Raw genomic sequence first — 26,132 nt, 5'->3', positions numbered from 1 at the left:
AAATTGATCCCAGTCCTCACCTGCCATCGTTCAAACTAGGTGTGAACTAGCTTAAAATAATGTAAATGTTTTTGAAAAGAAAAATATCAGATGAGCAGACTGGAGAAATGGATGTTTGGTTAATGAAAGACAGAATATTTAATATAATACAACTGGAAAATGATTTGAAAGGTTAATGAAATTGCATTCATAAAAATAAGGAAATAATTTAAGAAGCTGTTAGATTTGTAAGTTGTTATATTTGCTTTTTTCACAATGGGGGGGGGGGGGGGGGGCTACAGCCAGAGTAAGCCTTGCCGAGCCATCTCCTGTTTCTGTAGCGTGAGGCGGCTTGATGTACAAGTACACCCACTGGACATGACTAGTATGTCTCAGGGCGGAGAGAGGAGCCAGAGGCTATGGCTATTTGGGGGTCCATGACATGGAAACGTTTGGGAGCCACTGATATAGTGTAGACACACACACACACAAATAATTAATTACTTTCTTCATTACATTCTCTTGCCAGTTACAAAATAAATAAAAAAGTTGGTGATTCACTATAACAAGGAGTGAGTAGTGTACAATCAGGGTTCCAACACACATTCCAGGTCAAATTTCACACTATTTAAACTTAACTTAACTTCTTGGAAGCTTGGAAAATGTTGGTCAGCTTTCTGTGTGATTTAGGTTGACAATGGACGGACAATATTAATGTGGTCATATCTCTCTAAACCATTTTCTGAAACTTTAACATTTCATGGACCCCCATAACTGTGAGTGCACAAATAGAACCAAGTGGACCCGAGCAAAAATGGTTGGTTCAATTTGCACACTATCAGAGTTACAGACATGTAAGGGTCATTTGGGAACCATTGCTCTTAACATTTCACTTCACAACAAACACAAGAAATGAAAATGGATACCGATACATAAAATAAGCAGTCATGCATTTAAAATAGATTTTCTATATTTTCTCCAGACTTATGTTATGCAGTTCTATATTTTTAAAATCCTGGAATTTACCAACTACAAAAAAAAAAACAGTAGTTCATTGAACTTCATTACACGATCCTTCATAGGAACAGAATCACTATGACAACCACTTGACATTCATCTTTCACTCTCTTTGCGAGCTTTTACTGTCTCATAAACAAGTGTGCATGAGGTTCAAATTAATGTCGATACAGGTTCATTCAACAACAATTCAGCCTTGGTTGATGGTGTCACAAACACAAAAACATAACAATTTTACAGTACATACCACTGGTACCAGGTTTAGTATGACATTGTCAGTTCTGTTCATTTTATGAACAGAACTGACTTGAATTGAAATTCACTGACACAGCACTCTTTTAAATACATGTTAAATGAAGCATGACCATTTCTGTAACTTTTTGGATGCCTTAAAGCAGGGCTTCTCAATATGCACTAGGCCACGGACCCCCATTTGATTCTATTAATTTTTTGTAATCTCTGGGATTCAAATCTCCACTGAAAAATCCAGTGTTTCCTCAGTGTTTACTTATCTCTGAGGGTATGCATGGTACATCCATTTGTATCCAAATGGAACTTCCATTTGTACAGCGGACCTGACATCGAGAAACAGGGCCTTAAAGCATTAGTACCAAACACCACATTTGTACCGTAATATAATTATGATAAAATAAGGCAGTCCTTTTCTTCAATACAGTGTCCTTAATGGTACAGTGAGGTGACTACAGATTCATGGTGCTACAGTGGATTATTCTACAGTCACATTAACAAGCTTACCAGCATATTGTCAGTTCACACACTGTCAAATGTAACAGAAAAATATTGTACGGTGCCATTTGTACGGTGCCATTTGTACAAAAAAATCAACAAGAATAATTAACAAAGAATATAGATATGGCAGCAACATATAGCCTAGATTAAGAATTGTTAGCTTACACACACACACTCCTTCCCTTCAAATTAATACTCTGCTCTGGGACTCAAACCACAGCTGGTTTCGACTGGAAACTACCTGCTAGGATAGAAACAGACATCAGCTTAACAGGACCCCTTGTCTAGCTCAGTGATTCTCAACTGTTTTAATCTCAAGGACCCCCAGTTTCATATGCATTAGGCCACGAATCCCCATCTGATATGATTCTTCATCTCTAGGACCGCAGTCTACACTGTAAAATAAATACTTGAATTTACTTACTTGAACTCAAGAGTGTACAAATGGCACTAAATGGTCCCGTAAAGGTCCATTTGGTGCCATGTGTACACCAATGTGGACCACTGGCGTCCTTTAAAACAGGCCTGAAAATCCACCTTTCAGGAGGCCAAAGGGGAGGTAAATATCACTTCTCCCTTAGAAAGGTGTTCACCCCCACCCTCCCTTTTTACCCGCATTGCTTTCTACTCTGTACATTTAGTGATAATATTGTTATTTTTTGTCCACAGGACTTTTTGAGGTTATCCTTTTAGACCAAGTGTATGACTGTACTCATGCTGTTTGCATTTATGTCTAATAAAATATTCAATCAATCAAAAAAACAGACAGATAAGTGTCCATTTGGTTCCATTTTGTATACTCTCTAAGTTTCATGCCATTAAGGGTCAATTAGGCTCCTAAATATCAATCTTTTAGCATGAGACTCTCTGGAACGCCCTAAAGGACCCTTCCCCGAACTCCACGTTGAGAATCACCGGCCTAGCTCTTATTCAACAGAACCACAAATATCACAGTATTTACAAATAAAAGTGGATTAACAACCTCATAACATACATATGTCCCCATATGTGGGGGAACGCAATTTCTCCCATATATCTCCTGGCATAATAACCTGTGCAAATATCCAAATGCCTCAAGAGCTGGAACTGTTGAAAGCAGTTTTTTTCTAGATCCCTCAAGAATCAGGAACTGGTCTCGTCCTCTCCAGTTGTGTGTGGGAACATCATTAAAACGTCACATTCTGGAACTGTGTGCCCGCCGTCGCAACCAGTCCAAATCCCAACATAATATGATCAACAACACATCTGTAGATTCAAGGTGACTTGTGTCCAGAATATCAACATGGCGGCTGGCGGGGGGGGGGGGGGGGGGGAGACAATATCTAACAAATAAATAAAATAAAATAAATGGCTGAATTACAATGGCTATCTCGTTCAGCGTTTTTAGAGTTTCATTTAAATAAAATCTTTAGAGTGTGTCCAATAAGGTAGCACGCAGCGAAAAAAGCTGCTAGCAAATACTACTGCTGCGATCAATGTGACTATATGTTAAAAGTGCAACTTATTTTTTTTTTGTGTATTTTCAGTTTTTTGACATGTTCAGTAGTGTCAAGGATACAGCAGCAAACATAAACTTGAGAGGTAAAAAATAGGTTCCTGTAATGTCTAATTTAGGCTTGTCGCAAGACAGTGTTGCTTGCTGAAAACACAACCTATAAGCTCACAGCGCGTTGCATCCGCAGCGCGTTGTGAGCTTGTAGGTTGGCCGTTTTCGGCAACAATGCCGTCGTGCAACGAAGTACGAATCAGGCTCAAGACAGATACTGCAGCTTTGGTCCCCCTACAGTACCGGTTCAGGCTTTGTACATGTGGTCTACTTCCCATTCCAATCTGTCTTTCAGTCTTGTTAGAGCATTTGAAATGTTAAGTGATAATAATGAACAGTACTGCACCAGCGCAAAGCTCACAGAAACATTTCCACAACAGAATTCGATAGGAAGTGTTGAGCACAGAACCACGTGTGACTTGTAACTAGAGCTGGGCCATACTGACAAACTCAAATATCACAATATTTTTTACCAAATACCTCAATATCGTATTGTGACGATTATATCAATTTTCTTTTTCGCTTTTCAAAAACTGTCAAAAGTAGCCAATTTACAAGCTCACAACGTGTCGCATTGTGATGCATTGTGAACTAGTAGATCGGCTATTTTTGAAAAGAATGTCAAAGCTCAAGTGACCAAGAGACAACATTAATGCCATATCATGATATAACGATATACCAAAACCCAGGCGATATATAGTCTCATTTCACAATATTGTTACCTTATAATCTACCCCACAAGAAGAATCACCAAAAACAAGTAAAAAACATTGTCAGATATCATGGCTTTCAGGCAGAAACCTCTTATATCCATATTTTCATGGTTGTTTTGTAAATTAATGCCCTACTTGCCGTCATACTACAGCGTTATATGAAAGTAAACACTTTATGTGAAAGTGTGTCTGTGGGTTTTATAAATATTGAACCAATGAAAAGTATTAACAAGAGCTTGTGACTAAATAATAACTACATTGGATCAACTGGAATACAGGTAAGGTTTTTCCATTTTCTCAAAAGTTACCGTTTTGGACATACAAGGTTTCCACCCGATAGCAACGATATGTTGATGATAAATATGTGAGGGGGATACTGTACAGGCCATCTCAGTCTCAAAGAACGCTATGCTAGTGAGTTTACAACTAAGCTTTCCTTGTGTTTCTTCCTGTTTTTTATCTTGCAGTAAAAAGTGTACCTGCCCGCCTTGAATACAAAACGTTCCATTAGAAGCACATTAACACATTGAGTGCCAAAAACGGTCCGGACCGTTTTTCATAATCCTAACATGGTGTGCCAAAAACGGTTATGGCCGTTTTTGGGGAAAAATATGAAAAGAAAAAAAAAAAAAAGAAAAAAAAAATCTATTTTTTTTTTTCCTTCACAGCACCAGGAGATATCATTTTACGAAGATTTAGACTCCAATCCACCTCCTGGTTGAGTTATGACTTCAAAAGCCTGTATCTCGGCTCCTGTGTACTTTTTGTTTTTACGATGTATTTTCGACTATTTTCAACTGGCTGCAACTATGGAACGGATTACCGAATGTTTTTAATCTTTTTCCCCGGATTGTACGAGACCTCTATGTGTGTAATGAGGGGATCACCGTGAGGACGGTGATCACTGAAAATGTTTTGTGACTACTTGAAAAAGGTCCAAAAATGGTTAAAATTCCAGGCACTGGAGGTACCCTGTTTTGAAAAACCCCTGGCACTCAATGTGTTAAAAAGCATTGAAAATGGATGCAGTGGTATTTGTTCTCGACTGCCGGCGCAAATATAGCGGAGGCCAGTTAGGACGGTTAGGGTAGGACAGTGGTTCTCAAACTTTTTCATGTCCAAGGACCTCCAAATTAATGCACTTGGCCAAAACCCCCATCTGAAAAGATTTTGTGCCAAGGACCCCCCAAAATGTTTCCTCATTTTTTGAAAATAGCAGATCTACAAGCTCACAACCTGTTGTGAGCTTGTACACCGGCTAATATCAAATAGCCCATGAATAGGCCAGGGTTAAAGTTATTCCACTGATTTTGATGCTATATTAACTGATTTGCCTGGGGGGACCCCCCCCCCCCCCAAGAACCCCTGGGGGTCACTGGACCCCAGCTTTGAGAACCACTGGGGTAGGGTAACTATATATCACTGGTTGCAGTACAGTAGTGTTGCACTATTTACACGGTCCCAAAGGTCAGGGGTTAGAGTTGGTTTTCCTTCATCTAATTAAACATGATGGACTCTGGGTCCTGGTTCATCATCTGAGCCATGTGCCGGAGCACGTCCTTCTTGGTGATGATGCCCAGCAGACGCCTGGTGAAACACGAGAGAGAGAAAAGGAAAGAGAAGAGGGTGAAACTATGTAGTGGATTGCTACATGTAAAGTTTTGGCCTTATTATGTGGACCTGCCGTTATGTCTAACCTCATGTAAATACCTGCTGCTATGTGGACCTACCATTGCATCACTCTTTTGCACCTTGTGTCTAACCTTATGTACAAAACCTGCTGCATATTATGCTATGTGTATATATGTACATACAGTGTTGCAATGCTGAATTGGAACGTGGTTGCACTCTATTTTAATGACGTGACACGCACGTCGCTTAACACCTACACTACACGTCACACAATGGACGATTGATATGCATCTAGGCTCATTCCTTTGTTAATTCGCCTGGTGTGAGTCGGGAGCCTTTGTAAACTTTGTTGAGGTGTGAATTTAAAGTTGTTTTAAATCTATGCATGTGCTCCTGGTCAAATAGGTTCCTGCACGGCGTGCAAGGCCGTCCCATGAGCAATGCAACCCTGTGTACATATCTTTGACTTTTATTTTTGTCCTTGCTCTCCCTCTCTCTGACCCAATCTTTCTTTCTTTCCTGGAAAACAAAGAAATGATGGAGCTTGCACGAAAACAAATAGCACCCACTGATCCACGCCTGTAAACATGTGATGTGACGAATAAAACTGATTCTGATTCAATGAGGGGAAATCGATTTCATTATTCACTTTCCACCTCACTCATGAACAAGTTGTGAACTGTGTTGTGCCCAGTAGAGATGTGACACCCGCTGACCCCAGAGGTCAGATGATCTCTCCACACACACGGGGAAAGATGCTGGGATCCTCACATACACTCACACTTGCAGCGTGAGCACGCACACCCACTGGAACACACAGTCATACTGTGGCGTGCGAACGCGAACACGAACACGAACACGAACACACACACACACACACACACACACACACACACACACACACAGACCTTCGATCCCACACACAGACCCGGTGTCCCCCACATTCCTTGAAAGGAGGAGACGGCTCTATTAAGCCAGGATAGATAAGAATGCAGCTGCACAAAAGGGTGCCTTCACATTTCACCACTGCAAAAACAGACCTTGGACACCAAAAGGTGATATGTTATCTCAACCTTTTTTTGGGGAAAAAAAAAAAAGGAAGCACAAACCAGATGTTCTTTTTTTAATGAACCATTAGAATCTGAGACCTTCTAAATGATAATAATTATCTTTATTCATATAGCACCTTTCATACATAAAATGCAACTCAAAGTGCTACGAAAAAAACCCCAACTAAAAACTCAACTCTCCAAAGGCCATCAGCTGGAAGAGGTGATGAGCACAGGGTGAAACAGGACTATACCTTTGTCATACAGCTATTCAAATGATGGCAGTGGGGTGCCAAAAATCTTGATATTGACCATTTATTGCACCTCAGTTTGTTTGCACGTGTGACTTTGATGCAATGACGACGTCGATCCATCCAACAGTACTACCAGGGATCATTCATGGGTGTCGTGCACCAAAAATAGCAGCGGTTTGCAGGTTTTGCAGGTTTTGCATGACACCAGCACGCAACTAAGTATGACTCAGGCTTTATGGTTAGAGAAAATGGGATTGGGATTGGGCGATTGGGATTGGCAGATCTAGAGAAATAATAAGGTTGGCGACCACTTGTTTTTGTACACGTCAAGCTAAAGAAAGTGTGAGAAAAACGGCGTGCACACAAGGTCACAAATTTGTGCCCTAAAAAACCTAAGGCCAGTCTTGGCCCTATAAAAATTCCAGGCCTGACACACACACTCACGCACACACAAAACCTCCTCTAGTTCCTGTTCTTACCCGCTCCTGGTGACCAGGCACTGTCGGAGGCCCAGCTTCCTGAAGATGTCCACCACGGTCTCCATGGGCGTGTGGTCGGTGACGGTGAAGGGGCTGAGGTTGAGGATGCGACGCAGCTTCAGGGGCTGAGGGTTGCTGGCTGGGAGCTGAGGGGCGTCCTCAGTGAAATACACCACCGAGCTGCTCACCACCCCGTCCTGCTTCTGACGGGCATTCTCTGTTGAGACAGAGAACCGTGTCAGTGTGTGGGTGTGTGTGGTTGTGTGTCTATATGTAGATACATTGTTGTTTTTTATAGATTTTTTTCTCTCTTCCCCTTGCTCCCCCTGCCCCCTTCTTCTACTTCCCTTTCTCTTTTTATGGAAATAACTAAAACGATGGAGTGTGTGTGACATTTTCATGTCAAGTACACCCAAATTGATACGTACGTATTTGGCCGCAGACCTCCATTTGAAAAGAGTTTGTACGGGGGACCCCAATACAAGAAGATTTGTCAATACAAAGATTTTGTAGATCAGCTATTTTCGAACAGGTGAAAAATAATCAATTATACATTTTGGTAACAATTCGATAAAATATATTTTCAGTTAATTGCCCAGCCACTACTACAGTATCTCGTGCCTAAACTCAACCAAACTCAAACCAAGCTTACTGATAGCCAGGGTGAGGTCCCTGCGCTGCACGAAGCCGATCAGCCTCTCGGACTCGCGCGACACCACCACGGGGAAGCCGTTGTAGTCCGTGTCCTTGATCAGCGTCTCCACGTCCTCCACCGTGGTGCTGTCCTGGGTGAGCACGGCCAGGGGCGGCTCGCTCCGCCGGGGCCTCATGACGTCCGTGGCCAGCGTGCGGTGGGTGAACTCGTCGCGGACGTCCAGGTACGGGTAGCCGTTGAGCTGGATGTGCGACTCGTAGATGCCCTCCTTGCCGAAGGCGTCGGCCACCCACTTGCTGGTGACGGCGGCGGCCATCAGCGGGACGATGTACTCCAGCCCCCCCGTCAGCTCGAACATGATGACCACCAGCGACACGGTCATGCGGGTCACACCGCCTGGCGGGAGGTTAAGATAATGTACAGTTACTGTAACAGGACATCGAACAGCATGGAGATGAGTGTCACTCGCCACAAACCTGTGGTTCTCAAACTTTTCATGTCAAGGACCCCAAAATTGATATGTATTTGGCCCGAACGCCCATCTGAAAATATATTTTGTGACAGGGACCCCCAGAAGAGAAGATTTGTGTAAAAAAAAAAAAATATTACAAATCTTTCAAATTCTTTCAAAAATAGCAGATGTGCAAGCTCACAGCGCGGCACAAAGTGACAGGCTGTGAGCTTGTACATCTGCTATTTTTTAATAGCCAACGTATAAAATATAGCTAAAGTGGTGAAAATGACTGTGATTTGGCTGGGGACCCCCTAGAACTCCATCAAGGACCCCTGGGGGTTCCCGGACCCCACTTTGAGAACCACTGATCTAAACAACTCACTCTTTATCACAAGAATTAAATGACACTAACCCTTTTTACATAGATTAAATTACATCAGATTAGATTATTATTATTGGACTATATTAAAAATGTCACGTTACAACAGCCATGGACACAAACATCTAAATAATATATAATTAAATAATGCAGAGTAAAATAAGATACATATAAATAGTTTTAATTTGCCGCGTCGGATAGAGGTACAGTGCATTAATTTGTTTTAGTGTGTGTGTTTTAAGTGTAGCAATGCATCGAAAATTAATGTCGTAACAGAAATAATTCTGGGCACATCAAAGCAATCAAACTACTTATACTACTACTAGAGTTTAGGGGGGCTACGCCCCCCTCAACCCCAGCCGCGCACGGGGCCCAGCGTGGGCGCGTGTATATTGGGGTACCGAAATTGCCGGAGCAAAACTGTCCAAAAGGAATAGGAAAAAAAAAAAGTGGGAAAAAATGTTAATATTTATTTTTAACTTGGTGGTCCGCGGACCCCCTGTTGGTCCGCCGACCCCCTGTGAGTGTTGGGACCCCCGGGGACCCCCGGGGACCCCCCTGGAACATGGCGGACCCCTTCGGCTGTTTTTTTTTTTTTCATGCACGGTTTGCTTGTTTCTGTCGCTTGTTTTTGAAAACCTGGCATGAACGTGGCAACCCGACTGACATCACTGACGTATCCTTGGTATCTGTACTTCCGGGTTGCATAATGATGACATCACTGTCGAGTCCTTTGGTGTCATGAACCTAGGCTGGTTTGTTTACCAGATTTGCCAGCGTGCTATGGTGCTGTACTGTGGCCGTCGCCGTGTGTTTTTGTGTTTGGGGTGTGCATGGCACGTGAAGGACGGACATATTGTGATGGAGACATGAGTGAAGTGAAAGTAACGGCCTGGGTGGAACAAAGGAGGTACGTAAGAAGGGGGGGGGGGTTGAAGCGAAGGAGCGTGTGTGTTGTTGTGGAGGAGATGGGCAGAGTTCAATGGCGGCCGCTCGTGTTGTTTCGGCTCTGTTCGGCTCAAGCCGTCGCGGTTCGGTGTCGGTGGTGCGCACCAAACGGTAGGAAAGTGATTCACCTTCCGTTTTGTCCGTAATGTGGTCAGTGGAATAAATTATGTTGCGACGTGGAAACTGTGAAGTGAGCAATGATAGGTGCCCTACGCCACCCGTAAATTGTGAAAGTCCGACGTGGCTACTGTGTTGGCGAGCTGTGCTGTGTCGCCGTTGTGTTTACTCGATTACAGAGCTGTGGCTATAGCGTCAGCGGCGCGCGGAAGTAACTTGTCGTTTATATAATTAGATATGTGTGTATACTATATTCTATGTGCATGTGCATGTATATACATGTATATATACAGTATGTTGGACATTAAAATACATTACTAAGTGCTTTGCCATAAAGGCCCAATCAGCAATACAAATGTAAACACCCCTGCGGCGTGGAGACATGAAGCAAATAACATTCTAAACATAATGTATTTGATGTATTTTGGGACTGTATTGGTTTGTTTAGGTTGGTAATGATCGTAAACACTGGAATTACAACAGACCTATAATCTAATTTATGATCAGATAAGAAAATTCCAAAAAGCATATTTTTCACCCACCAATCAAACTCTTACAGAATGTAGTGTATATGAACGGATTGGGCCCTTAAGTGAAACAGATGCACAGATGAAAAATGGTCACATGATCAAAAACACACTCACCCAGACAGGCAGCAGCCCCGACCATGGCATAGAGTCCAGGGGTGACACAGTCAGCGCCGGGTCGGCACCAGTTCTTGAAGATGATCCAGTCGTGATGGTGGTAGGCCATCTGCTCCACCGCGATGCCCACGATCCGCCCGGTGATAGCTCCCACCGCCATGCTGGGAATAAACAGCCCTGCCGGGATCTGAGGGGGCACGTGAAAGAACAAAAATATCAGATGAAGCAATCTCACCTTCACGGCTCTAAATAAATGCATTTATCCTACTGTATATCCTTCTATCACCAGGATTGCAGAAGCCAGATGATGCACAGCTATGTTTGAAAATGAAATAATTCTTCATCTGTTTGGGAGAGCACAATTTTTGCCTGCCCATGCTTAAAACAATTATAAATGGTTTAATGCCAAGGTATTTACACATCAGAAGGTAATGTAGATCACTGCCTCTCAACATGAGGGGTTTCCAGGGGACCCCAGCAAAGTGATTAATAGTTAGTAACCAAATGGACCCTTACAGGTCTGCAACTCAGAGAATGCACTCTCTGAGTTGAATTAACACTGAGGGTTTCAAATGGGAGTCTGCGGCCAATTGTATAAAAAACTGGGGGTCCTTGAAATTAAAAAGGTTGAGAATCATTGATGTAGATTATTGTTGAGAGCGAGGCCCAAGCCATCAATGTGACCCCTAGACCCCGAGCTCCCGTGAGGCCCCAGGCGCCTGCCATGTCCGCCAGCAAGAAGAAAAGAGAGAAGCTGAAGCTGAATCGTGCTGCTAGGGCACCTACTACTGGATGGCCCGAAGGTAGCGAGCGATGGAATAATTGGAATCCTCCATACAACGCTGTCCCTACAACGGGGGGGTGCCACCGCCGTACCCCCACTCATATGCACGAAGGGGACCTCATCAGGGACCCTACCCCCACCCCCATCCTGCCGCCCGGCCAATATCAACCCGATCCAAGAAGCCAGCAGGGTCCATACTATTAGGGACCATTAAAACATGTAAAGCAAATGCTTAGTTTATAGAAACACAGCTTTGAGATGTTTTTGCTTAGAACGCTTCCCACACACTTTCTCACACAATACTGCCAGTGTAAGCTGATAGTGGGCCAGACTGCCAAGGTAATGCACTGTCTGCTTAGCTGAGGTGGTGCATGACAGGAAGTGCCTACGTGCTTCAAGGGTTGAGAGTTTGACGGGACGGGAGGGGTGAAGAATGCCATGTCATGACAGTATGTCGCCACAGGGGTTGACCCCCGGTCGCCCTGGGTTGGCAGGACTCTTCCTGGACTTTGCATTATAGAGACATCTGTTTACTTACATACAGCTAACAGCCACCCCGGTGGCCATTTCTCTCTTCAATACTTTATTCTCTATTTTTGTAACTTACTTCTTAATAAATCCTTTTCATTGAGCTTCATTTTTGTGCGACGTCTGCCTCCCTACTGCCTCATTAGCCAAGAAAGATATCCTGGGTTTTTGTCCTTTTCCTGTATTTTTGTGGTAAGATTGGTAACACAAATTGCTACATAAAAATAGGAGCTAGCCTGTGTCTGAGAGTTTCTCTCTAACGGACGCAGGTTGGGACAGGCCCTGTCAACGGCCTTAAGTTTCATTCTCACAATATTTTCCCAGTGAAGATATCTATCTGTTGTTTATTACTGAGTAAGGTGGTTGGACCTAAGTTCATTTCTCAACGAGTGGCTCTCATTTATATCCTCATAAAAGCAGGATACAGAGGACTGCTCACGAGAGGTGACTTGACACTAGCTGCTTGGTAATAGCACATAGCCAAGAGTGAAATTAGGTATGTAACAGTTGATGTTGAAGCACACGCAGATACAACAACAGTTGTGTCCCGTAGCTGTTGGTGAAAGACGCCAAGACAATAGTATTGGTCTCCGGTCACTGAGTGTTATTAAATCTAATTCTAGATTTTTGCCTGAGTTCTGAGTAATGTAGTCTAGTCATAGACCACCGAAGTCCTGACGTCACTCGTTCATCCCCAGGTTCGTAAAGTAATTTCGCTATGGAGAATAACATTGGGTCATCATAGAATAGTCTCATATAAGAATTGTGGTCCAAAAATAAACAAACTGTCTCGGCATAATTGTCAGGGAGGAGGCTCTGTATCGTTTATGATAGTCAGTCACTTATATTTGATACAGTCTGTTTCTGGCGAAAATGTAACTAATTCGGCGGAAGTAACATTATCGTTTTCTCACCGTCAGTTGATGCTTCATATCCATAAGAGTCTATGGGATTCAGAATGGGGGTGGAAAACCGCGAACCAGGTAGACAAACCAAGGATGTGTAAATTACGTCAGACTTCGGTGGTCTATTGTCGGAAGCCACTTGTAATCTACCGAGAATATATCCTCTAGGTTGAACTCAAGAGACAGAGTTTATCCATTCTAGATAAAGCGATAAGTTGGTAAGTAAGGTTAAATTCCGGTAACTGGAGAGGTGTTAGCAAACCTTGAAGGGGTTCCGGTGAGGAGTCTGGGCCTAGTTGGCCCAGGGTCTGATTCCCTCGTCAATTATATTGAGAAAATGCCTCAAAAACGTCAAAGCCTGTCAGAACAGACACAGATCTGGATAAGATCTGGTCTGCTAAATGCCTAAATTGTAAAATGACATTAGACTAAATGTTTTCCCCACCTACGTTCCCCAACACTTACCTTCATGCCGAAAGTGAAGATGGTGATGACCACCTTGAAGACCAGTGCCAGTGCCAGCTGCCAGAGGGCGGTGTACACCCCCGGGCCGGCGGGCCTGTCCGGTATATCGTCCACGGGCCGGGACATGTTGGGGTTGTTGACGTAATCGCAGAGTTGGGAGGACTCCAGCGCTCCACAGTCGTTGAAGAGCTCCGAGATGAGCTCGCTGGTGCTGCGCCGGGTGTACGGGTTGGGGAACGCCACCAGAGCGGTGATGCCCGTCACCACGATCACCTCCAGCACCGGGTACTTCCCCAGCAGGGTTGTCTTGCGCCGCCGACACCAGGCGATGTTGGCCCTAATGAAGAGGGTCCCCCACAGCCCGCCGAACACCCCGAGGAGGATGAAGGGGACGAGCTCGGCCATGTACCAGGGCGTGTGGTACTCCACGTAGAACAGCACCAGGCGACTGTTGCCAAACGGGTTGATGGAGCGTAGGGTGAAGGCCGCCACCAAGGCGGCAAAGAAGGATCGCCACAGGGTCTTCAGAGGGAAGTAGTAGCTTACCTGCAGAGACATGGAGGAGGAGGAGACAGGGTTTGTTAGAGGATGGACAAGTAGTCACACTACTGACATGATACTGATGGCATGTCATCTAAACAGATGTAGTCCCCGCCATGTAGACAATGAATGAAAGGAAGATAGAAATTATGGAGGAAAGAAAGAAATGCAATACTTAGTCCCCCACCAGCAAAAAGTAGTGACTGAATAGGTTTTTAGGGTGATAATTACCTAGTATTGGTAGGTGACACACCTGCCATCCCTACATGTAACCATATACCACGTTTGGTCATTGATAGCAGGCCTTATGGTACAAACACATTTTTTTTACACAGATCGGTCGATCCCGAGAGGCTTTTGTTTTGTCCCAAAACAAAAACATCTATTGCTATCATCTGCCGTCCAATCACGCTCATTTTGTCTAGTTTGAATGTGAACCCCAACAAATTGTATCAGCATATTATGGCCCATTTGTGTGACCTGTGTAGCACAGAGCTACAATTCAACCACAGATAACGAGATGAGACAAGACAACAGTATTGAGAATTATTTCAGGAAGAGATGCAGATAAAATATATACAATTCCCATGGAAGATAATAACTATTTCATCACATCAAATGGAAAATGTAATGGAAAATTAACAACTGCTCTGTGATGGTGAAGAAATTTGGGAACTTTGAACGATACTTTGACAAACCACAAAAGAAAGATGAAGGAACTGAAATCTCAACCAGGAACATGACAGTCTATTTTCACAAAGCCAGTGGGTAAAGTTAATTCAGCAGCAAGCATTTTGCAGGAAAATGCGGAATATGAAGGATGTGATGGATGTTGCCAATTGCCATGATGGTTGTTGTGTTCCATTCAGGCACACAGGTCTGTGTTTTCTCTCATGAAGGCTTTCTGACTTCATGTGATAAACAGTCATAGATCACCACCCTGTGGCCTTTTTCAGAATTGCAACCAGCAGCGACCAACCTGACTTGAATGGACTGTCAGTTAGTTCCCAGTGCCAACTCTCACACAAAGACATTACACTACAGATGATAGTTTCGAGAACTGTTTTGTATTCTTGAAATAAACAGATATGAAATTGTTGTTTTCACAAAACCGAAGTAAAATAATAACTGCAATATTAGATATTTTTTGGTGTGTGCTTTCACATAACATCTTAATAACTGAAAAAACGCCTTCTTTCTTTGTTAATCTTGAATTTTAAAACCAAATAGCCAAAATGTGATTTTCATATGAAACTGAAAATTTGCTTTCACTTTCTTGCACCTCCAAGATTTTCGAACTAGCAAACATTGTGTGATTGGTCAGAAATTCAAGGTGCTTGTGAATGTTTAATTTCCACAAGCTACCAGCAACGTACCATGAACAGTTTTGAGGAAAGGTTGGCTGAGGTTGCACTTTAAACCTATGTGCATCGGATATTTGAAAATAGCCGATCTACAAGCTAAGCTCACAACGTGTCGCTATGCAACACGTTGTGAGCTTGTAGATTTTCTTTGTTGAAATATTGTAACAACACTGGTAAAATCTGGTACAGGGGTCCCTGGCACAAAATATTTGCACTTAGGGGGGTCCATAGACAAATACATATTAATTTGTGGGTCCTTGAAATGAAAATGCTTGAGAACCACTGGTATAAACAACATTAGGAAGGAAGCCCAAATAAGCAACCACACTTTAGAAACAAGTGCAAAAAAACGCAACCACCAATATTTACAAGCGACTTTACAGAAAAACAAGCCCAAACCCGTTTATAATAAGCGTCTAAGTGGACATGGCAACCCTGAACACAACCATATACGGCAAGTAATTAATGGAGATAGATAGCACACACTTGTCCACTGATGAGTGTCTGTCGCCCCAAATGGCGAAATCCCCCCATAAATACCTCCGAAGGACTTCGGAGGGTAATAAAAACAAAGAGCACTGTATACAGTGGGCCGGGTCTAACGTTCAGCAGTCAAAGTGGAGCCGCATCGAGTATAAAACAATTTTGAAGTATGCTGCCTGCCTTATCGAACCCACCTCTTCCAGACTGAAGAGAACCCCTCCAATAGGAGCTCCAAACGCCACGGACACCCCAGCAGCCGCTGCTGCTGATAGGACCTGTACAAAAATAAGTTACATTTGGTTACAAAACTCGACCTAACATTTGAATAATGTGAACCTAACATTTGAATAATGTGCATTCCTCCATCTTCCATCACAGCAATTTTATACATTTGCATAAATCTATACTATATACTTTAAAAATGACGAGCTCCAACTTTCTTTCAACTTTTTACTTTGGGCATGTCATTATAGGCAAAAATGTGAAACAAAAACTCTAAAATAGCATGTCTGCAAGCTCTATTCTGCCGCACAACAGTGTACGATGGTGTATATAATTTATATAGCTTGTAGATCGGCATATTTCACTATTTTCATGCGACACTGTCGAACGACTAAGTATAAAATAGGTCTTAATGGGTTAAATACTGAATAAAATGTAGCTAAAACAAACCAATCAGTCTCATGTGTCCTACTGCACTGGTTCTCCATTGTACGTACTGGTTAATCCATTGTACGCTCTCTTAAGTTAAATTGACCCGTAAAAGGTCCATTTTGACCGCTGGTGGTCCCCAGACCCAAAATTGAGAACCAGTGTCCCTACTGTACCAACCTCTCGCCTCTTGCCCTCGTTCTTGCTGTACTTGGAGAAGAGGCTACAGAACAGGTTTCCACAGCAGCAGGCCACGTGGACCAGAGGGCCCTCTTTGCCCAGACTGAGCCCAGAGGACACGGCCAGGACCAAGGTCACCGTCTTTATCAGCAGGGTCCACTTCCCCAGGTAACCCCGGATGATGAACCCGCTCAGGATTGTCTTGATCTGTGATGCAAATTACGCACAAATCATAACATGTTGGTTAAAAACATTCAGATTCAAGGATAAAAGTTAACACAGAAGTGCTTAAAGTCCAGGACGTATTTCCATTGTGGTGCAAACAAAAAGCTGGTAGCCCACAGGTGTAGCAGTCATAGCTATAAGAGGTTAAACCAAGTTACATAGCACTATGACATTGTATAAAATGTATTTAATAACAATTATTCAGACATGCCTTATCCAACAGACAAGTTTGAGTTAGAGAATTAAACATTCTCAAATTAGTTTTTATATAGGTGCTTGCTTCAAGTGATATTTTGCTATAGAGTGTTAGTTCAGTAACAGGGCAGAAGTAACAGGGGCAGAAGTAACAGGTCTGTCTCTTTAGTGAACAGAAAATTAATTTTCAGGTTGGGTTAGAAATATCATCCACTCAGAGAGATAGAACTCACACAGAATACAAGTGAAATTGGAAGTAAAGAAACAAATAAATGAAACAAACAAAATTGATCATAATAATCAGCAAACTCTGTACCCATTAAAACCGGGAAAGCATCTGTATAACAACTTTAACCATTATTTTATACTTTGGCTATTCAAAAATAGCAGATATACAAGCTCACAGCGCGTCACTTTGTGCCGCGCTATGAGCTTGTAGATCTGCTATTTTTGAAAAATCTTCAAAATGTGTGCAAAATCTTTGAATATATATATTTTTTTAAGCAAACATTTTAAGTCAAATATTTGCTTCAGTGGGTCCCTGGAACAAAATATTTTGAGATGGGGGTCGGCGGCCAAATACATATCATTTTGGGGGTCCTTGACATGAAAAAGTTTGAGCACCACTGATATAGCGACATACGTTTTTCAGAAAACTGTCAGAATTTAGGAGAACATTTTTTTAATCGGCCTCAGGGGGTTAATGGGTTTAATGGACCTCTGCTCACCTCAGGGATCCCGGAGCCACAGGCGTACGGAGCGAACACTCTCACTAAGGAGACTGCCAGGAAGGAGAACAGCAGAGCCCACATGATGTACAGGAAGTAGTTCAGGAGGTACGCCCCGGCTCCCTGGAGGAACACCCAAAATATACATACAGTACATTAGGGAAATTTACATTGTGTATATGCATAATATACAAACGTATGTACAGTCTAAGTTCTGGGTTCAATTCTTGCTAGGGGAACATACTGTTTATTACATTTAGATAATTCATGAATTTTAGTTAAGGTTAGGCACAGTTAGTATGGTTAAGCTTTGGCATGGTTTTGGTGTGGTTATGGTTAGGGTAAGGAACATTAGGGCCCTCTACCTGGAACTGAGTGTAAACTGTAAATTCTCCTTTAAACTCACAACCATTCGGTTGAATGCTGCTGACTGTTTGTCGCAAGCTCGATTTTCTGCACTCAGCATTGCCATTCTGAACGGAGTGATAATTTAGTGATTGTAGGTTTGAACTGCCCCACTTGCGACTACGTTAGCCACCCCTGGTCCTCTGACTCAGCACTACCACACTGACAATTTCACCGAGGACGCTGGTTTGTATGCCACTCAGCCAGCTGAGTCATGGTACATTTCACTTTCTCAGGTGAGCTTATCGCAGCCAGACCAGACTTATAATTTAACTGTGGTTGTTTGTTGGTGGACGGGCTGCCAACTGCTGAGCACATGGTAGGTGCGCACTGAGGTCATCTTTGCTACACAAAGCCGACGTGGTTGCGTCGTGTTCAACACGCCCTGTTGTTTTGGACCAGAAGTGGTTACACTCAAGTTCCCGCAGGACAATCAACGGTATCATATTGTATTTTAAGATTATAATGTAATACGTTCTTGGCTATATGCAACCTACAGCTACATATTCCCAGTGGTGGAAGAACTACTCAGATTGTTCACTTAGCCCATTTAGACTTATTGTAAACAATACGTCTTTTTACCTTACAAACAGCATCTGTGTCACATAATAAGGTTGCTAAATATAAAGCAACATAATTGCTGTGTTATGTTTTTAATTTTTTGAACACATTTTTAAAAATGAAAGTTTTTCAGGAAACTTGGATTTAGAAGCGGCCTCGGGTCTAAATGGGCTAATAGACCCTTCCAATATGTATATGACAGGAGATTTTTCTACTGTTGCACAAGTTGTCAGCAGCCCCAGACAGCACAGCAAAGCTGGCGTGTAAATTTGAATGAAAACATTTTAAGTGATCAACTCGGAGATAAATCAACACTCAGGTTTTCAAAAGTCTGGAGTATAGCCAGAATCTTTCTAGCAATCCACAGTTTCATAAAATCCACAACCACTTCAGAAACCACATTCACCCTGGTGCACTGCTATAGGCTATGCTTTGTGATAGCATGTCACAATGGTTCAAAGTGTTACCACAAACCATTCAAGCATTCTCTAGCATTTCCTTCAGTACTCATTGCTCATGACTATAGAAATTCCAAGGTCATCGCAAGAAAATGTGAGGAATGTATAGCACCGGTATGAACCCTATACGTGTGTCCTGGAAAATAGTCTGTTGGTTCCACCTCGAATCTGACTTGGGACCGGTTCTGCTTCTCATTCTGTCTATATATATATACTATGATTTATTTTCCATTAACATCTCTTGTAAACTCTAGATATAATACTAGAATTCTGCAAGTCTCTAAATTTCAAAAGCCATTGTGAAAACCACATTAGAATGTTTGCTGATTTTTGCTGATTTGTTGATTAACTATTTCTTTAGTCGAGGACAACTCTAAACTAATCATTTGAAATAGGGGTCCAATGAATAGGGCTCCAATGAATATCATGATAATTCGAAATGTTTGCAGACAAAAATAATTATTAGTGTCACTGTCGGGTGGAAACCTTGTCTGTCCAAAACCGGTACTTTCAGGAATGGATCCAATGAAGTTATTATTCAGTGACAAGCTCATGGTAATACTTTTCATTGGTTAAATATTTATAGAACCCACAGACAGACTTAGACCAATATCAACCTGGCATCCCTACGCAATGCAACGTGCTGTGAGCTTGTAGCTGCTACTTTTGCATGAGACTGTGATACGACAAAGTATATAAAGAAGGGAAATCATTTATGAAAAAAACATCAGCGACGATATCCTTATCCATGAGCCAGTTCTGACCTCAGAGTGGCCGGTCATCAGCTCGGCCCATTTCTGCCACTGTGGACACTTGTCTCGGTCATCGAAGGTGGTCTCGTTAGACGTCCAGCAGCACTGTTCATGACTGTACCAGAACGCTGACAGACACACGCCTTCCTTTAGGTCTGTCATCCAGTCCACCGCCAGGTCAATCACTCCAGCCAGCGTGCCTGAACAGAGGAACACACATGTACACACACACACACACACACACACACACACACACACACACACACACACACACACACACACACACACACATATATTAGAGCCCGACTGATGCCACATTTTTGGGTCGAATGCCAATCTCGATTTTGGAGTCCAACACCACCCATTTCCAATGTTATGACCGACATTTTATCCAAAAGTGCAAAATAAATTCTAATCAATTAGAAAAAGTTTGATTTGATAAAAGTTTGCCGTCATTATTATTATCATTATCATTGATGTAACATCATCTTATTTGTATGTAACCTCTCTTCTTTTTCTTTTTTTTGTGTTGTCTCAGCAGCTGGGAAGAGCGGGCGGGTGGGTGGGAGGGAGGGCGGGCGGGGAATAATGGGTATCTATGTATCCTCATGAATGATGACCTTTTATTATCTGGAAAACTCTTAAAAACCCAATAAACAGATTTAATTGAACATTTCTGTGGACTTCTGAAAATGGATGCCAGGTTGAAAGTGGTTAAAAATCAGGACACATTTGGCTGAATAGACACAGACATACTCAATAATGGCCTATATTTCGGCCGGACCAATATATCCATCTGGCCCTAACACATGTTGTACACACAAGCTTATGTCTTTGCTTCGTGCTGTTCTGTTTATGTGCTGATTGAATCTTTTCTGTCCATTGTCTTAGTTGAGCCACCAAGTGATGCAAAACTATTGTAATGAAGCCGTCTGTTTGTACTGCATGTCTGTATGGTAACGTAAAGTTTGTCTCATGATAATCACGTGTGTGTGTGTGTGTGTGTGTGTACCTGACAGGAGTCCAATAAGCAGCATAACAACCCATCCTGACCAGGCGTCCAACAGGCTCTTAATCAGCTCCCAGATGCTCTCCTTGCTCTTACTGGTGATCTGATGAAAACAATCACAAGCTGATAATCATCACCCTGTCTAAGAATGAACAATTTGCTGTTATCTTATAGACTACTGCAATTCTATGATGAGTTAAATAATGAGTGAAATACTGCAATGCTGGAATTCTATAATGAGTGAAATAATGAGTGAAACACAGAAAAAGCAATTAAAATCATCACAATCATAATTAACCACTTAAACCCCATATGGGTTCAATACCAGTGTCTTTCCTGTTTTCAGTTATTGTGGGGAAAGTTTTCGCTGAAAAAAGCCTATTTAATTGACAAGCTCACGATGCGACGCGTTGCGTCGCATTGTGAGCTTGTCGATCTGCTATTTTCAGCTAAAGCTTTCCCCACAATACGGATGCTGGGGTTTAAGTGGTTTAAGTTTTTCATCTCATGAATTTCTGATTCATTAATTAATAGTACCCAAAGCGCAAAAAATACCTTGTTTATAAGCCCCGTCTCGTATGTGGTTAATTATAGCTTCTGCAGTATGGAAATTGTAGTAGTTCACATTGTGATTTCAATTTAGCTTTTTGCTTTTTTATTTCAATTACTTTCAATACATTTTTCTTTCAATGAATTGCAAAATCATATGGCTGTATCCCTGTCACACTCAGAAATGATACCGAAACCAATTTAACATTAACAATAAAAATTAGATACTATATCACAACAGGATAACACCAGCCGCAATAGCTACAGTAATGTGGTGCGTATGGCGCTCGGACCGAACCCATCCTGGAACTCAGCCTTCATTGAGAGATCTCAACTACACACCTGTAAAGTTCCGTGACTGCACCTTGCACGGTTATCACAGTGGACAAAATATGCCCACAGACATGTAAACACCACACCGACTCACAAGGTGAAAACAATTAGCAGGAGTAATAGCAGCCACGCTGTCGTGGGCTGGTAATAAAAAGGCTCCTGGGCTTGATCCAAACCTTGCGGTGGCGGTCTGTGTCTCTGGACTTCTCCCTTAGCCAGTCGATGGTGTGGAAGTCCTCGTAGGTCCCCACGTCCGGGAACGGCTCGTCCAGGAAGTCCATCAGGTTCCCCGTTCCGTTCATCTCCTCGGTGGGAGTGGCGCTGCCGCTCACACCTGGTACAACAGAGAGTACAGTATCAATGTGCAATTATTACCCCAATTAACCATTCAAAAATACGCAATTAACCACTTGAACCCCAGCATCCATATTCTGGGGGGAACATTACAAAAAAATAGCAGATCTACAAGCTCGCAATGCATTGTGACTCGCTTGTTGATCTGCTTTTTTTCGCAAAGAGATTTGTTGTTGACTGAAAAAAGCTGTCCAAGTACAGAGCCAACTCAGGTCCAGTTTACTAAGGGGGTTTAAGTGGTTAACCGCTGTTAAAAATGTAATTATACTGGCCATTGCGACGTTTTCCAAATCACACAAGGCTGCATTTTAAATGAAAGGCTCCAGTCTTGTGTGCACCAGACCGTATCGTAAACAAGGTATTCTGGGGCCGGGTTGAATTCCCGGCAGACAAATCAAGCTGCACGCCAGAGAATCTTTTGAACATTTACTAAGTATTGGAAAGAAAAAATAGAAATGTGATTCCTGTACGTTCATGTTCTTTGTCACTGGTCCTACGATATTTATCTAAAGCTGCAATCTGTAACAATATTTGAATGAATAAAACGTTATTTTAACCAATCTGTATATGGTTAATACAATAACTAGCACATCTGCAGCAATATCAGTGGTTCTCAAACTTTTTTACACCAACTTGGGACCAACTTGGGAAAAGATTTTGTGCCAAGGACACCTGGAAGAGGAGATTTATGATTTAAATTATTCCAAATCTTTCAAAAAAATTTCCAAGATGTTTTTCTTCAAAAATAGGATCACAAGCGTTGTAGATCGGCTATTTTTGAAGAGACAAAGTATAAAACAGAGTTACAGTGTTTAAACTGATTGTTGTGATGCTATATTGACTAATTATGCTGGGGCCTGGGGACCACCTGGAACCCCCTCAAGGACCCATGTGGGTCCCTGGACCCTATTTTGAGAACCAGTGGCCTACTGTAGGCCTATATATGAACCACATCCAAAAGCACATTTCGAGGTGCAGTCAGCATTTTCAGTTAAGTACTATCCAGTTCAGCAGCCTGTCTATTACATATCACTATGATATACTGATACAACCTGTTTTTGTGCGAGCATGGCATGATGATTACATGGTAAAAATCCTTTCATTTATCCATTTGTAAACCCAAGACTTAAAGACTCAGAGTTAACCCGTTAAACCGGGAAAGCATCTGTGTAATTTTAGATTTAAGATTTTAACCACTTTATTTCTTTATAATTTTTATCCCGCGATTTTTGTAACCCATTTTTTTTCACCCGGTGCCAATTTCCTAAGTGATCCTGGGCGCTACACCAGCCCTACACCAGCGCTACACTAGTCCCCCACAGCCAGGGAGGCCAGGGCCGAGCTCATGCTTCCTTCAATGCATGAGAGCCAACTGACCTTCTTGTCACCTGACAGGGGGGAGTTTCCCCGGTAGGACGTAGCGCGTGGAAGGAACACGTTATTCCAACCAGTTCCCTTCCCCTCCATCAGGCGCCCCGGCTGTCATGGGGGAGGCGGTATAGCGACCAGGATTACTACATGTTTTTGTGAGGGTATTAACTACCCTAGGAGACACGGGGAGAACATGCAAACTCCACACAGAGTAGGGCCTTTCGCCAGAAGATTTTAACCACTTTAACTATTATTTTATACTTTGCCTATTCAAAAATAGCACGTATACAATATAAGCTTATATTGTAGATCTGCTATTTTTGAAAATTTGCTTCTGGGGGTCTCTGGAACAAAATATTTTGAGATGGGAGTTGGCCGCCAAATACATATAACTTTGGGGGTCTTTGACATGAAAAAGTTTGATCACCACTGATTTAGCAACATAGGTTTTTCAGACAACTGTTAGGATTTAGAAGACATTTGTAGAATCGGCCTCAGGTCTTATGAATGAGTTGAATGAACACTAAATTGTATTTAATATTTAGTAATTGTAAATACTATATTGTGATTTAAAGTGAACTGAGTCATAGTTGAATTAAACTATTCCTCATTTAGCTAGGGACCCCTTGCAAGAGGTGATGTCCCCTCCTCAGTTAGCCCAGGGGTCTTCAACAGGGGGTCCTCAGAGTTACTACAGGGCGTTGTAGCTTGAGCTTGTAGATCGGCTATTCGGCAAAGAGAGGCAAAAAAGAGCAGACTAAGTACAGAGTGAAAGGTCAGGTTTACAAAGTATTGAAGGTTTAAGTGGTTAAATGTCTGAAAATACATATCAACATGAATCCAATACACTGATGACAGTGCTGTCAAACAAGTCTATGAAGCTACCTATGAAATGTATGACAAGGTTTAATCTGCAACACAATGTTATACAATATGTAATGGGGGACCCTGCTTTCATCTCTCTCAGCTAGGGGTCCTTGGCCTGAACCCCGTTGAAGACCCCTGGGTTAGTCTATACAGTAACACCAACTGTGTACATATAACCATGGTATGCTTCATTAATGGGTGCACCCGTTAATTAAGTATAACCACCTACACAGGCACTTGCAATTCATGCATATTTCACACCTAGGAAAATGTCAAAATTCAGAATAAACATTTTCAGTGTATGAGACATACAGGCTGCACATGTAAACATGATGTCACTAATAGGCGTGACAATGCAAAAACTAAGGCATATTAATGGCTTAATCGTTATAATATATACCAAAGCTACAGCTGTCTTTACAATAACGTTTAGCTCTTGCATGTTGTCATTTTTATAACATTATACTGTATACATAGAAAGCCTCCATCGTTGCATCAATCTGTGCAGGATCATAATGTTTACCTTCCCCCTGTTCTTCCATCATGTTTCCAGCCATCCAGAAGACGACCACGGACTAATAATAATATTTTTTATGATATTATGTATTTAACGACATTTTTTAGCTCATGTTTAAATAGAAATATAACGAATAATATATATAAATAAATAAACAAGGGTAGGAAGGAAGGAAGGAAGGAGAAGGCGTCAGAGATTTCTGCCTTCCCCCCACAATGCACTTTGTTTGTGATGACGTTAGCCCCCATGTATCGCAAGACGGTCGTCTGTCATGACCGTCATGGATGAACGTCAACATAGTGTTTGCACTTTCTCACTTTTTGGCCCGTACATCTACATAAAACGGTCAAATTTCAAATATAAAGTGCTTACCCCATGGCCACATATATTAAAATTATGTTAAGGCCCTCAAAAATACCCTAATTTTCCGTATTGTTAAATAAAAAGCATTTTAATCCAATTGGTGGCCATTTTTTTATCATAGTTATAATGTATCAGCATGCAATACACCTTCCAACCGATAGGGTCACGTAGTTGAAAGCAAATGGAGACAAAAACGGAAAATGCGTTTTATTCAACAATACGGAAAATACGGGTATTTTTGAGAAGCCGTAGATAATTATAATATCTAAGGCCATGCGGTAAGCACTTTATATTTGAAATTTGAACGTTTATGTAGATGTACGGGCTAAAAACAAAAAAGTGCAAACACTATGTTGAAGTTCATCCATGACAGTCATGTATCAGGGCTAGTGATGACGTTATTGACGTACTCACGTTGTGTGGAGGCAGTGACGCCGTCTGTGCACAAAATCACAGTTTGGTTGAAATAATAATAAATCAGTGCGATGATATTTCATAACCATATGAAAGTCAACAAAATTGCCACCAGTTACTGATGGAGAGGGGAAAAAAACTAGTATCGTGTAGGCGTCAATCATGTGAATCTATGTGGGGTTTTTGAAATTGCTGCTGTTTGTCATCCAAATAAATTTCGTTGAAAATAGGGACATCTTGTGGTTAGTAAGAAACATAACATGACAATAAATCATAACACATTCTCATTACACTGTGCTCATACTATTAAAGAATTTGATATGTTTTGACATTTATTGACATTGAAGTTCTACAGTCTAAATAGCTGTTGGCTCAAATGTGTTGTGGTTTATTTATATAATGATAAAGCATCATATCTTTCAGAAAGCACTTAAAAGATAGGATTTATGGAACATTTAAACAATATTCAGAAAGTGCCTCCGTGTCTCCAAGTGGTCACAGTGGTTTGCAAAGTA

General features: G+C 42.0%; 1 protein-coding gene across 1 annotated transcript; it reads right to left on the bottom strand.

Annotated features, from left to right (window-relative positions):
* Nucleotides 1–177: 177 nt before the first annotated feature.
* On the bottom strand, nt 178–25,037 carry LOC311041125 (H(+)/Cl(-) exchange transporter 4). The gene is made up of 12 exons (XM_084051628.1): nt 24,847–25,037; nt 21,908–22,065; nt 20,853–20,952; nt 19,853–20,040; nt 17,665–17,787; nt 16,517–16,723; nt 15,880–15,960; nt 13,299–13,844; nt 10,617–10,803; nt 8,072–8,470; nt 7,420–7,636; nt 178–5,592 (listed from the first exon to the last, which is right to left on the bottom strand). Exons 1-12 carry the CDS (start codon nt 24,878–24,880, stop codon nt 5,502–5,504), a joined length of 2,331 nt encoding a protein of 776 aa, XP_083907754.1. The 5' UTR covers nt 24,881–25,037; the 3' UTR covers nt 178–5,501.
* Between the last annotated feature and the right edge of the window lie 1,095 nt (nt 25,038–26,132).

This window comes from Gymnoscopelus microlampas (genome assembly GCF_963454915.1).
Source record: "Gymnoscopelus microlampas genome assembly, chromosome: 24".
In the NCBI taxonomy this organism is placed as follows: domain Eukaryota; kingdom Metazoa; phylum Chordata; class Actinopteri; order Myctophiformes; family Myctophidae; genus Gymnoscopelus; species Gymnoscopelus microlampas.
The sequence above is the reverse complement of the archived record's forward strand: the minus strand, read 5'-3'. Positions and strand labels throughout refer to the sequence as shown.